The sequence below is a fragment of the Plectrocnemia conspersa genome, unplaced genomic scaffold (genome assembly GCF_051122295.1).
Source record: "Plectrocnemia conspersa isolate PC_06_02 unplaced genomic scaffold, ASM5112229v1 ptg000012l, whole genome shotgun sequence".
NCBI classification, from domain to species: Eukaryota; Metazoa; Arthropoda; class Insecta; order Trichoptera; family Polycentropodidae; genus Plectrocnemia; species Plectrocnemia conspersa.
The window spans coordinates 29,179,343-29,194,807 of record NW_028277176.1 but is presented as its reverse complement, the minus strand read 5'-3'; the positions used below and the strand labels follow the sequence as shown (position 1 = coordinate 29,194,807).

The following is a 15,465-nucleotide window of genomic DNA, read 5'->3' as shown; positions in this document are numbered from 1 at the left end:
TAAGCGTTTCGCTGATTATTTAAGACCGATAAACTGGCCTTCTTGCGAGGGCAAAAGTCACACGGTTCGGGAAAAAACGGTTGATTGGAGGAATAATATTAAGCAACGCGTCTATTCGGTAGAAAAAATCTATCCTGGTTAGGGATATCCTTAAATGTTACTATTCATAAAGCCTAAGGTACGGAGTCTGCGGATCCAAGGCAATGAAGTAACACACTCGTTCGGCGCAATGTTAAATCTCGGTAGCTATTTTACGATAGTAACCGCAGCGCTTATCTCTCGTCTCTGAGATTACTCGGTTCGTAAGTCAATGATAAACGATCGAGATTTACAGGTCCGCGGGCCGAAATTCGAGCTGAATGTATAATGGGAGCGCGGATCGCACACACGGCGCCGCGAGCGAACAAGAATTTCGCCAATGCCTTTCGCGTGCATAAAGGCCCTGGCGAATTCCGCAGGATATGAAATACTTGAAGACGGGGTGAGGTTTCTCCTCGGGAACATAACACATATAATATTATACATACACATGCGATAGGAAATAAACGAGAGGGCCGCCGCAGGGCGAGCGAAAGAATGCGAGATGCTGCGAATAAAGTGATATGAAAGTGGAGAGAAATTCCCGGTTATGCCGTGTTTTTCGACAAGGGGCGCATCGCTCGCCGCGGATGTTTGAACCTAATGAAAATTTTCCACGTTTGAATTCCTGAGACGTCGTAGGGTTTTTGAACCTTCAGCGCTATGGAGACGTCTGTGGGCTAAATCGTTAATCTGTCACGGTTTGGACGTAAAGCAAAGATTTTCTATATGGGGAAACTCGGATAGACGTTTGTCTAACTAACATTACTTGACATCTTAATGTTACAATATAATAACGTATAGCTTAAAACCTTTCTAGAGAAGGATTATATACGATGAAGAAGGCAATATCAAAATCATTTCGGCCGAACTTGAATATCGGGGTAAAAGCTATCAAACCGAAGTATTGTAATTTGTAATATAATACAATGCTGAGCCTTGATGGAAGTACAAACAACGTCAAAAACATAAATTGTTGGTAAATTATTTTTTTAAAGGCAAAACTTTGATGTTTTTTTATAGATTGTGTCGCTGTTTAAAATTTGCGATTGTTATGTTATATATTTTTTCTATTTTCAGACATTTCGATTTATTTTTTATTAACCCTAAAAGTGCACGAGTCAAGTTTTCATTATACATATATCACTTTTCATATGAATGGACTGTTTTGAAGCTTAAAAAAATATAGGTCGATATGAATTGGTGATATTGACCTCTAATAAATTTAATAACACAATAAATATTTTGTCTGGAATCTCAGTACAAAAAAGTACTCCTTGTTATTGAAGAGGATTCATAGAAAAATTCTCAAAAATCTCTACAAAAAATAGTACGAATCGTATCCGTATTTGTATCTTAGATAGCGCGTTTCTATATTTTCGCAGAGCAGGTTCAAAACATCAAAATTGTGATGAATAAAATCGCTAACTTTCAGGAATACGTTTAATGCCAATTTTAATTATTTAAGGAAAAGCAACTGATTATCAAAATATCCCTTAATGTGCAAAAAAATATCATGCGATCCTGTGATGTACACTTAGTGTACATGTAAAAATTAGTTAGATACGGGCAATTTTTCGGCTGCACCTAAGATACAAATGTACTAATCGATTTTTGTTTTTCACGTGAGAAAAGGCAACTAATTTTTATGGATATTACTTTCATGCATTCGTTAACCTTTCTCTTAATGTGCAAAAAAAACTGCACATAAGATAACTTTAATGTACTTAGAATGATATGTGATTGTAGTAGTAAAGCACTGCTTAAAATATATCTTGCTGCATTTGGTAGGGTTTTATACTATTATTAGGTTTTGCTAATTTCAAGCTAAGATCATTTTTGTTGATCTTGTTTGAATTTTCTATTCTGGATATTTTTTCGTCTATGGCAAATGTGCATCTAACGATGCTATAATATATGCATAATTGCTATGAACATAATTCATCATCCCTATAAATAACTATATAATAAATAATCTTTATACGAATATTAATGCTTGATGATTATATTTATTTTTGAGCTGTGTAACTGAGTTGTTACAGAAAAACTAGCTTATTTTATTGTGGCACGTATAATAGTCAGTGTTTGTATCAATTCAAACAAATTACTGTATATAGATATAAGTTCTGCTGAAAAAAATCCCACTAGTAACACTTTTTTGACCGAATATTTTGATAATTACGTAAGTATCGTAATTATCTGTTTTAATATGTATAATATGTATAAATTCTGCTAATTGCAAGAATCAGGGCTTGAAAATTGACTTTGATTGTTTTTTTTATCGAGATACATACATTATTTATAATGTATGAAAAAAGTGTCATAATTGTCAGTAAAAAAGATATAAGTACGCAAAAACAATTTTTCAAACATGTTTTGAACAATAAATAATGAACATTTTTTATTCATAATGACGTAAAGTATTATATAAATATTATTTTCTTTATAGACTTGCAGTTGGAATGACAGCAGAAAACACGTACGTGGCTCAGCTTGACATGTCACTGCATAAACATTCTTTATTAAGTCAACCCTCATTTTAATTCAACTACGTGCTCTACGCCCTTCTGGGTTATCCAGGGTCAAATGCAATTCAGAATTATTATTTGAAGGCATTCCAACCCTGTCTGGTAATTTACTATATACTTAAGACGCTATTTTAATGCAAATCCCACACCCGCAAACTTGTTTTTTGAGTTTAGAACATTATAAATCCCAAATGGGACGGTTCGTAATACGCCCCTTTTCCCTTTAAATGCCTAGAGCCAGTTTAAATAGTCGTATACTTTAATAAATTCAGAATTGACAACGAATGCGCATAATAAAAATTAGGGCAATAAATTAACATATTGTACACAAAAAAAATATAATACATAAAATAAAAATAAATACATTTCTACCCTCCCCATTTACTCCTCGGTCGTTCGCCGAGTCTAGTTGAAATAGGGCATGAATGTTTTTTCAGTGTCGACACAACATTTCATATAAGTGTTTACATGTTTGGTATATTTTATTTCTATAGAATTGCTTCAATAAATATTTTACCCGGAACATAAATGAGGAAAAGAGTGACGATGACGAAGAAGATTATATGTTTGGTTTGTACAGAACCTATTTTACTTTTTTATAGGGTTATTTGGCAATTTAAAAAATATTGAGTCGTTTATATTGTCCTCGATCTTTATTCGGTTTACAATATAATAGTTGGACCTCTCGTGTCTATGACAATGACTTTTCTGAAAACTTTAAACGCATAAATTTCTACGAAACGGATAGTGTGATTCAATACTTTAAAAACGGGCTATTCCTGACATGGAAAACTGGTTTTGTCTAAGGTCACAATAGCGCGACTTCCTACATTTTCCGAAGGTATGTACTTCGTCAAACACTTGCGGTTATCTAATCGGCATATTTTTAAAGACTGGTTTTAGAGCACATCTTCGCAGATGTTAACCTCGGTACATGCGAATGGTGAAGTAAGGTGACATATCGCACGCAGATAAGATTACGTTGCATTGACTACACGCCACACAGACAAAAATAAAAAGTTATAATTATTCAAATCGCCTTATTAATTTCTTTGTTAATCGAAGTGTTGGCGATGCAAATGTTTAATCAAGTTATTAGCCGCTAATAATTTAAGACTCCAATATCTATTGTCCGACGATTTTAGAACAAGCTGTACGTCGATACAATTAAAACTAAAGCAGTTACCGTGTTCTCAAATTTCAATTTTATCGTTTTCCCGCAATTTGAATATTCGTAAGGCTGGCTTTAAGAAATTAGCTGAGATATTAACAAGATCTATATATAGAAAAAAAATTATGGCTATATAATAAAAACAAAGGCAGATATCGTATCCTCAAAAACCCACATAAATGACAAAAAAAATGTAAGAAAACATTTGTTTTTAATTTATATTTTAAAGCTCCTAATTTTTTAACCAAAATTTTTTATATTTTTAAATAACCGTCAATTTTAAGCAAGATAGCGGTCCAAACTGGCTACCAAAAATAAAATATTACATTTTATGATAATCAGACGCTAGTTCAGCTTTCTTCATAAACATACAGACATTTGAGACTTTTACAAATTGATCTGTATTTGTATAATTTAGTACTTAGGTACAACATTTTATAGTGGAAATGACGATTGAAATTGTATGTAAAAGCAGATAGATGTTATTTTTTCGTTTTATGAAACAAAAACTAATTAATTTAAAAAATATAATACATATTAACTAACTGCCGTTTTTTAAATCACATCAATATGAAACTTTCTCTAAAAATAGACATTAATAATTGTTTCGGATTTTGGATAAACTCCGTTAAAAAATCATGTGAAGTCAAAGTATTATATAATACACTTAAAAAAAAAATTTTATCATTTATATGTAAAAAATAGTAAATAAGTATAAACAAATAAATTAGTATTATATAATTAAATTAGATTTTGTAATAATACATATATAGAAGCATTCGATGAGATGTTTTTCATAATAAAAAAAATACCAATTGTTTATGTATAGGCAGATAAATAAAAAGAAATTATATGAAACTTATTCTCAAATAGATCTTAAGTTTTATAGCTAGCCGGATCCGCCATCTTGTTTAAAAATGGCTTCTAGTAAAAACATTAAAAATCATAACTTGGTTTAAAAAATAAAAACGGCAGAAATGTTTTATAATTTAATTATTTTTTATACAGAAATCTTGCGGCCTTTGTCGGATGGAAATTTTTGATTTGAAAGCACATTTATGACACGCAATTCTATCACATCCCTGACGTTAACGATACATAGAATCCCATAGAAGAGCACACGAAACTTGGTGCAGTAGAATGTCGTTTTTATTAATGACTATTTTCAATGATCAATTGTGTTGTGCCTGCTGGGTGTTCGACTTGTTTTTTGGTGTTATATCGTCTCTAAACATCTCGACAGAATGGACGTCATTTCAGCTTTTTTTTAGCACTATTTTGAATAATTAGAATGACTTTCTTCATTTTTATTTTCTGGAGTATTTTTGATAATTGTTTCAATATTTTTCCATATTTAAAATTGGTTATTATTAGCATCGTTAAACATTTTATTAGGGTAATCTAATATTATTTTTCTCCGATAAGCAGTTACAGCATTTCTAGGTTAAGATAATACTAGGTTCTAGCTTTCTTTTGTGATGACAAATATAAAATATAAGTTATTTATATGCTTATATTTTTATTATCTGAAATATATTTTTATCACATGGAAAAGTTAAAATAATATAATTTTATTAGCACTTCTCAGATAAATTATATTTTCGCTGGTAAAAATATATATTTACAGGAAAAAATGTATTCCGATATGATTTCACTGCAATGACAAATTAAAACAAATATTTTCGGGATGGATTCGAGACTGCTTTTTAGATTTTCGTTTAGGGATAAACCGAGAATATCTGGTTTAGAATCAAGGACGTTATTTCAACTTTTTCCAGGGGGGGGGGGTGCAAATTATTTTTAAAGAACGAATGCATAACCAAAAATACATTTTATCTAGCTTTAAATAAATGTTTGGCTAATTGTGCAGATACGAATTGGGATAAAATGAGTACCGACAACAACAAGGGCGATCTGATGGCAGTTCTGCAAATTATAAAACATGTCTGCATTTGTTTTGACATCGGAGTTCTAGATTTTCATATACAATTGCTCTAATCGAATACGTTTAAGGATTTGCTAAGAAGCTCCGCTCCGCGCACTCAGGAAATGCTAATCTCGCGTCACAAACACATGTCATCGAGTCGTCACACTTGACCGGAAATCGCATACCTTATATAAGTAACGTAATTTACAGTGAGATCGATAAAGCAACAATCGCGACGATTATTTCGCAACAAAAACAATAATATATTTGGTAATAATTAAATAGCGAGCGAGAACGTATGTGGCCTCGATTGATTATCGCGTATTTATGAAATACCGAGCGTGTATGGGGTTGATTAATATTAAAAATAAAAACAAACATTTGAAAACAGCGAGCGGCGGTTATGGCCGAACTTTTTAAACTGTTATCATTGAAATACGCCATTTTGATTTCGAATGTACGGGTCGAGAAAAATGATGAAAAATGAGATGAGATTGTTCTCGGAGATCTGGAGACGAAGTACGAGACGGAGAGAAGAAGACGAGAGACGAGAGACGAGAGGCGAGAGGAGAGAGGCTAGAGAGGTGTGTTTTGAAGAAGTGTGCCGAGTCGCGGCATGCGGGTAAACAACGGCTTCTTCGACGGAAACGGTCAAAAGCTCGAATCGTAAACGGACGAACATGTGGAGTCGAAAAGGGTGGCAGTGCGGCTGTGTGGTAGTGTAGCAGCGGTGTACGTACCTCTATCGCCCGCGCGCTTCCGGCTAAAACCACACAGGTCAGCCATAGGTATATCCTCAACTGCATCACACACTGTCGAAGCACCGAGCGGGGAAACTCGCTTCTCGCGACTCGCCACTGCACTCGCGATTCTCGATTCGCGCACACACCGGCACCGACGAACGACCGTCCTGCGACACACACGACGCGCTACTGCAAACGCTTATGACGAAGTTCCGTCCGGTGCCGCGCGAGCGCTGCGAACACGACGCATGCGCACGAGCCTACTCGGCGCGCGGCCGATACGAATCACGACTAATGTCAATTCGAACCAAATTTGCACTATATTTTTAATTATATTCATTTATTTTCTCAAATCCTTTCAAGATAATACGTAATAATACAAACATTAACATAAGTCAACATTAAATTGAAAGTGCCACATCTGAACTATTGAACTTTAAACTCGAAATTATCAAATCAAACATATTTTGAATAGCATTTTCTAATTCAAATCAAAATCGGTTAAAAGTAATAATAAAATATACCTCTCTAGGTAAAGTAAATTTCTGTGTATTTTTAGACTAGCGAGGAGTTCATAATCATTTTATTTAAAAAAATGATTATGAACTCCCCGCTGCGTTTGGCCCTGACGGCTACGAAAGTGGCCAGCAACATTTTTCTAAATTTATCCGTTTTAAAATTTAAACAAATTAGGTGCGACCGAGCGGCAGCGAGCGATTGACGAACTTTTGTCACCCCCCCCCCCTTCCTCTCGGAAAAAGTGGTAATGACGTCCTTGATTCTAAACCAGAAAATCTAAAAGAAAATCTTAAAAAAAAACAGGCTCGAATCTTTCCCGAAAATATTTGTTAAAATATGTCAGTGAAATCATATTAGTCAGAACAGTGAACACCCCATTAATAACTCTCGCAACTAATCCACTTAAAAAGAGGACTATATAAATTGGAAACAAGATTTACCTTACATAAATAGTCTAAATGTTTTGACTAACGCTCGCTCACACCTAACCAGTTTAAATTTTAAAATGTATTAATGCAATATTAGCAAAACGTTTTTGGCCGTTTCGTAGCTGTTAGGGCCAAACGCAGCGGAGAGTTATTAATCATTGGTTTCTGTACGTGGCGCCGACATTCTAAACATTCTTGTTCACTATATGTTATCTCTTTGGGAATTTTTGAGCGAATTATGATAGTTTTTTAATGATGCCCATTTTGAAACAAGGTGGCGGAACAGACTTGCTAACGAACTGAGTTATTTACAAACCCAATTATCTACAAAAAGTATTTTATTTAACATATTACATGTTACGGTTAAAGTGTTGAATTTCGATAAAGTATACAATGCCTAGGCAAAGTATGCACTTACTATGAGTTGAAGTTAAAGTTTACAATGCTGAATTTCCTGTAAGCTTTCACTGGATACTATATGCTTTATCTAGTGAGTCTGTGAACTTTTAGACGTCAACGAATAAGACATTTAACAGACGAGTGACTCAACCTAAACGCGAGCGACGAATCGTAAAGCCAATAAAAAAAATAGCATTGTACTGGTTAGGTGCGAACTAACGTTGATCAGACAGGGACGTAATTTAGGGGGAAGCAAATCGTGACATTTGCACTCCCCCTTGAATTTGGCAAAAAAATGCATCTCATTTAATGAAATACTATATGAATTTTAATCAAATCGAAATATTAAAAAAACGACCATTGACTGGCCAATATTAGCCCCCCTTCCCCTGCCCTGGAAAAAGCTTAAATACTCTCCCTGGTTCTAAATCAAAAATTCTCGGGTTATCCCTCAAAGTAAATCTATAAAAAGTGTCTTAAAGTACATATGTCATTTAAATGAAATCATATCTCTATACATTTTTATCGGTAGATTTTTACCAATAAAAATATAATTTATCTGGCACGTGCTAGTAAAAGTATATGATTTTAGCTTTTCCATACGTAGTAATACAAGGTGATCCAAATTCAGTTTTTGAACTTTTTTTTTTAAAAAACCTTTTTTTTTTAAATGAATCGAACATGAAAAATATTATCAATTAAATGGCCACTTCTGGATCTTTTGCAGCAGATCCTTTTGATGTAATTTTCGAAGATTTTTTCGTACATTTCGGGCGGTACCTCGGGTTATTAGGTGCTCCAACGTTTCGCGTTTGTCGACTCTTAGCGTAACCCCACAAAAAGCTCAACGACGTTAAATCCCATATCTTGACGGCCAGTTGACGTCACCACAATGTAAAATAATACGACCTCGGAACTTTTCATAAATGTTCGAAAACTAATTATACAAATTATTTTATAATTTTAATTCTCAGTTGTTTTATATTTAAACTTACTATTTGAAATTCTAAAATTGCACAAGCTACATAAATATTTTTGTGAAATTAAAAAAATATATGGGCATTGATACGTTTCCAATTTATTATTAAATGAGATAGAAATAGAGTTTTCCGAAGGTGGGTGATGAAAATTTTTGCCGTTGAAGAGTGGGCGATAAAAAATTTTCTCGTTGAAGAATGGGCGAAGAGTCAATTAGGTTTAAGAATCTACGCGTATAAGCACACATTATACTTTAATTTTAAAAATAATTTAGCATTAGGTGCAATAAACATTTTTTTAATTATTCCTGCTTCCAAAAATAATACAACTGGGTATGTTAAAATAATATTACCACAATACATTATTTACAACTGACTTCAAATTAAACATTATTCAGATTTATTTTATTTGTCGGATGTTAGTTGTTTTGTCCATCCATGCCTGTTATAAATAACATATAGCTGTAGATTTACTATTTAATAGCAGCTAAAAATTTACTAAGGTGTTATCCTGTTTTAGGTTAATACATATCTTAAAACAGGATAACACTTTTAATATTCCTTTTTGTCGCTGCTGTATTCTAATCTAACATGTCTAGCAGCAGGTTATTTTGAATTTACCGTTATTAAATAATCTGTTACCTTTTTTTTCATATCCTTTTAAATTTTTTGATATTTATTGTCCGCAAATGATTTTAAGTCTCACTGAAATTTAACAGCTCGTTCGATATTTGGATCGATATTTTAAACCATATTTTATAATATACTGAGCAATAGAACTTCGGCAATATTTTTCGAAATGCATTCATTTGGTTTTTCAGAATAATCGATAGCACTAATATTATATTCAAGACACGATTTATTGTTTTCAGTTACCATAGTAATTAATTCTTCTTCGTCTAATTCCTAGTCAATGAATAATTCGCATTAGTTGAAAAATTCTAAATTGTTAAATTAAAAATATTATTATATTCTTCATCCATTGTTGAACTTAAATTGTCACGTTTAACTACTTCTGGCCATATTGCTCTTTAACAAGCATTAAAAGTTTACGGTTTAACTTCGTTGAATGCTGTTTCAATGTACTGTACACAATTAAAAATTGTAAAGTTTTTTCCAAATTTTCACTACTGTAGTTGATTCATTATCATCGAGTTTATTTTATACAATATATCTTGATATGTCTGCTTTAAATAGTGTAACTGCATCTCTCAAAATTAAACGTTGAATACATACGATTGCAATATATGTTAAAAAAATATTTTTTCTTTATCGTGTTCATCCGAACCCGCATTAAACGGGCACCGCGTAAATCGAGTTATCTTTTTTTAGCAAATGTTATTTTATTATTCTTCCATATGTTAATTACTATCTGATATTCTTGATATCTTGGCAAAAAAATTATGTAAGAAACGTAAAGGTAAATAGTATGAATGGTGGCCAAATGTCCCACACTGACGAAAAACGCCGAAATTCTAGTGGCGCGGCAAGATACAGGATGACTCATTCAAAACTATAAAAGAGAATCGGAGCCTCAGTCACCCTTGAAACAAAAAAGTACAAAGTATGTGGCAATCATAAAAATATTATTGGTACGAGTTTGTCAATAGTGATTATTTCTCCTTAAAAAATTATTGTTGCTTAAAAATATATTAGAATGATAAATTATATCTACACAATTATTTTAATGAAGTAAACTAGTGTTTCTCCGAAAATGTAACCTACTCAAAAATAAATTTTAGTGTAATTTTTCAGGATGTTTGTAATAAAAATATGAAAACTAAAATTTGTTTAAAAAATAGACTTTTGAGTTTTGCTCAGTTTTAGTCTGCCGCATTGGAGGGGATTTAACGGATACGAATGTTATTCATCTTCTAGAATTGTCTTTCAGCGTGCGGCAACACCGCAGATTCTGCGGTGTTGCCGCACAGCAATACACAGAACCATGACAATTCAGAGCAAGTTGAAAAATATATTTGTAATTGATTTCATAATGGCAACTAATTATTTACTACGTAAATAATTCCATAAGCGATTAGTTAAAAAATAAAAAGGTAGTTAGTTATTAAAATATATAATCAGTATTTAAATAAAATAATTAGTAATAAAACAAAACCATCAGGATTTATCATAAAATGATCAGCATTTAATATATGATGATCGATAATTACAATAAATGTTTGGTTTTTAAATTATTGACAGTTACGAAACGTCCATTTGCAATTCAAACCCAAATCTAACCGAAACGACGTTCGTAACATTTTGGCCCTAACACTTGACGTGTCGTCCTAAAACTATTTTTTTAAAACAAAATTCGCTAGTGGATAAGGTGTCTATCATTAACTAATCATTTAGTTGTATTTACAAACCATTTATTATATTTTAGTTATCAAAAGCTGAATTTACTGATCAAAATAATATTATTTAATTACGTTTTATTTTATTTTTCTAATCGTTAATTTTATTTTACAGATCACTTTTATAATTAAATACTAAACACATTTTTATTTTAACATTTTATACTTACTTATCAAATAAGTAGTTTAAGAACTGAGAATTGATCAAATAATGATTCTGTAGGAATAACTGCCTATTTGCAGATGTTTTACCTCGACCCTCCATTTTGTGCATTCTAATTTATCTGCCTCGCTGAAATGACATCCCTACCATAAATAAGCTATTTAAAGACCATTTACGCATGGAAATCAATGAATACATTAAGAGTAGAATTGGTAGGAATCAGTGAGGAAACTTTGTGAAGCCTGGCCTACAAGAGGTTGTAAAATAGGTGAAGAATTCATAGGATCAATCACTAAAAGTTGTGTTGACAATGAATTACTAGAAGTACCTAACAATTGAGCTCTATTACTAGACATGAAAGTTTTGGACCAATGATACTACAGAAAATGGAGATCAAGCCGGAATCTATTTGATGAGCTGTGATGATGTTCCAGAAGATTACATTACTGTTTTTGAATAAATGTAGATTTTTTTACAGTAATAAATTTAGATTGTTATACATAAATAAATTTTATTTATTGTACATATAAAATAAGACATTCCTGAAAAGATTAGTGTGTATTTTAGATTACTTGGCGGTAATAGCATTTAATTATTACAAAAATGTATATAAAATGGCAAACATATTTGAGCATAAAACTTTGAAAAACCTAATTTAAATAAAGATTTGATCTTTCACCCGAAAAAAATCATTTGTTGAGTGAAAAATATAAAAGACATTTTTAAATTAAAACCTAAATCATGAGCTTTTATGATTTTACACGCAAAAATATTCAATAAACGATAAAGCTATTAGCACCAATTGTGCAAACGATTGTATTGTCATAATCATTGTTATGGAGTGCACTTGAGTACATACTACAAAAATAGCATATGTATAATGTATACACTGAAACTTTACTAGTAGAGTTCTATCATACACTGGTATTTTTAAATTATAATAAAAGTAGAAAAAACAATAACAATAAAAATATATTTAATATAAAAATATACAAAATAAAAATATTTACAAAAAGTATAAAAATAGCGATTAAATATTTTGTAGATCTGTACTTTACTTCAGAATTCATTCCAACTAATTATAAATATATTTGTTTTGTTAATTACTTGATGAAAACAATACACAGCACATTGTCATAGTTGCAAACGGATTCATTCTCTCTTCTTAAATAAAGGTATTCTAGGTAGGAAAATTATCTAATTATTTCCACACCACACATAATATTAAAACACCACCATTTTTATTGAGGCAATACCTACTAGACACATGTTGAAGTAGTAAGAAATACATTCAGAATGCACAAAATGGAGGGTCACAAAAAATGAACAATTGAATTATTCGGACAAGAAATGCAACATAGTTAAACATATAAAAACACATGCCATATTTTTTTATATATTTATTAAGTGGAACTTTTCAATACAAAAGTTGAAATGCAACATATTATTAAACATTAAAACTCGTCTAATCGACGGCTAATCGGCAGTCGAGATAAAAGTATGATTAAAACTAGCGCTCGAATATTCAAAAACAAATTAATGCTTCTCCAAATCGGTCATTCTGTTCTTATGGCGCTCGATGGCTTCTTGGTGGCGCTTGATTTGCTCCTCGTGAAAGTCAATCTCGGTATTCAAACCGGTCTTCATCTTCTCCAACTGTTCAGCTTGCTAAAACTGACAAATGAATAAACAAGTCTAAGATGAAGATCGAATAAGGATAAATATATACGTACCAGTTTGTAGAAATACTGATCTTCGTGGGCAGCTTCCATCTTACCGAAGGAACCGCCGGCGCTGCGGATAGCTCCTCCGCCGCCGCCTCCTTTTCCAGCGCCGGAACCGAGATCTCCCAATTGACCTGACATCATTCTGAAAGCAATAGCGTCATTCGTTAAGGTCAGACGTCTATATTTAAATACTAAAGAACAGTACTAATTTTTGATCAGACGTGTTGAAGACTCACGACTGAGATTGATCTACTTATCTGTTGTATTTAAATAACGATTGAAGAATGTTCTGGCAGAGTTGCACCGTTTGGCAATTTATTAATAAAGCGATGCAATTCTAACCTATGTGTCAAAAGGTTACATAACGCCGAACATTCGCTGCGCCATTCATACTTTACAAACAAAGGGAAGCATACGTTCGTTCAAATTCTAATTTGGTCTCGTCTTTTGCATGAGCCGATTGGTAAGACGAGCAGACAGGCACGTATCCAATTTGCGATTTGTGATTTGCGTATCAAGATAGGTGTGATTTTACGGTTGTCGGCAAATTTATCGAGCAATGAATGCATTTTTACCTAATCGAATTGACGACTGATGGAATGCGACGGTGAATTGTGGCGAGATTATTCATCCTTAAATCAGCTGGTTTCTGCTAGGGTAACTGATGAGGAATGAAACCGCCGTGAATTTAGCGGCGCTCAGGAAAAAATATCTTCTAGAACATATTTCGACAAGTACGCCAAAGATGTCACTAGTCTTATTTTGGTAATAATAACTAAAAAATTGTCCATGAACGATTTTATTAAATAAAATAATATCAATTCGCTTCATATTTAAAATAAAATCTAAATTTCTGTATTATAAAAAATACTTATTGCCTTAAATACTAATACTAATCAGGGATGTCATTTCGGAGGTAGGGGCATTTGCCCCCACTCCCTTGATTTACCCAGAAAAATGCATGTCATTCAATTACATATTATGAATCTTAATGAAATGTAAATATTAAAAAATTCTAAAATGACGTCCCTGATTCTAAATCAGAAATTCTCGCCTTATCCCTCAAAGAAAATCTAAAAAAAAACAGTCTCGAATCTATCCCAAAAATATTTTTTTAAATATGTAATTCCAGCAAAATCATATTGGAACACATTTTCACCAGTGGAGATATATTTTTACTAGTGAAAATATAATTTATCTGTCAGGTGCTAGTAAAATGATACGATTTCAACTTTAACATATGTAGTATTACATACATTTACATACTTATCGTTATTTATTTAAGCGCAATGTATAAATGTTAATGTATTTTTTTGTGAAGTTATATTTTCCCTAATGAAGTATATAATTTAACTTGCAAAATTATATGCTGAGCTAAAATATCTATGAAAAGCAATTTGACAGTTGCGAAACGTCCATTTGCTGTTCTAACCCAAACCTAACATAATGAAAGTACTAAAACTCATTATAGTTTTAAAACTTTTATTAGGTCAAATTCAAAGTACACACTAACCCGACTATAGCCTAAGGGGAAAATAAGCGGAAGAAGAACTATAGACAGTCGTCACATCGTTTGTCTGAATTTCGATATTACACTATTTAAAAAATATGTTAGCTATCCTTAGCCATATTAATACGATGTTCTGATAAACAGTGTTGCTCAAAGTATATTCAAACCGAATTTGGTCAAAAAGAGGGAGCAGAAACAATAATCACTTCTCAGAAGTAAAAAAATCACGTCAAAAACAATAAAATCGTGTCGGCGCCGTCACAGCAGGAACACTTGGTAACAAGCATTCCCGTAAGTCGTAATATTGTTATAAAAAGTCCTAATATTAACGCTGGATAACCGAGCGTTTCTACTGTGACGGTGATGGCACGATTTTATTGCTTTTGACATGAATTTTTGACTTCTGAGAAGGGGTACTTGTTTGGTACCATTAGGGATTTTTCTCAGCGATACATTAACTTTTAGTTGACACTAGAACTGCAACTCCGTCGTCGCTTCTTAAAGTCGAAATTTGAAATATTATATCGCTAGGTGGAAATTCTTTTAGGGCATATAGAAATCAGCAATAGAAAAAATATGCTTTAAAACATATATTATAAATTAATTATGGAAAAACTGCGGCTTAGAGAATAAAATATAAATTTCTGAGAAAAATATATTATAAAAAAAACTATGAGCACCTTATGTATCTCTTGAAAAATCAGTAATTTAAAAAAAATATGAAAATAGCAATAATAAAATATTCAAAAAATTATCGCTGCACTGTAAAATGGGAAATATATTTTTCATTAATTAAAAGCAGCCTATGAATCAAAAAATTATGCAACGAATATTATTTATATACCTGTATATTATATTGTATTTTTTTTAAGTTTTTGTTGATTATTTTATTTAAAAAAATTTTTTTGTAAAATTAGTTTGTAAAATTAAAATTTTTC

The 15,465-nt window shown here is 32.0% G+C and overlaps 2 protein-coding genes across 2 annotated transcripts in view; both read right to left on the bottom strand.

Annotated features, from left to right (window-relative positions):
* The window catches only part of Sdc (Syndecan), a 323,379-nt gene extending 316,739 nt beyond the window's left edge, over window positions 1–6,640 (bottom strand). The window contains exon 1 of the mRNA XM_088200767.1: window positions 6,445–6,640. Coding sequence (XP_088056893.1) covers window positions 6,445–6,510 — 66 coding nt within the window. The 5' untranslated portion in view covers window positions 6,511–6,640. The remainder of the gene's footprint in view (window positions 1–6,444) is intronic.
* Window positions 6,641–12,675: 6,035 nt separating this feature from the next.
* On the bottom strand, window positions 12,676–13,794 carry LOC148228886 (ATPase inhibitor mai-2, mitochondrial). Its single transcript, XM_088200251.1, has 3 exons — window positions 13,593–13,794; window positions 13,024–13,159; window positions 12,676–12,958 (listed from the first exon to the last, which is right to left on the bottom strand). Exons 1-3 carry the CDS (start codon window positions 13,646–13,648, stop codon window positions 12,827–12,829), a joined length of 324 nt encoding a protein of 107 aa, XP_088056377.1. The 5' UTR covers window positions 13,649–13,794; the 3' UTR covers window positions 12,676–12,826.
* Window positions 13,795–15,465: the final 1,671 nt, after the last annotated feature.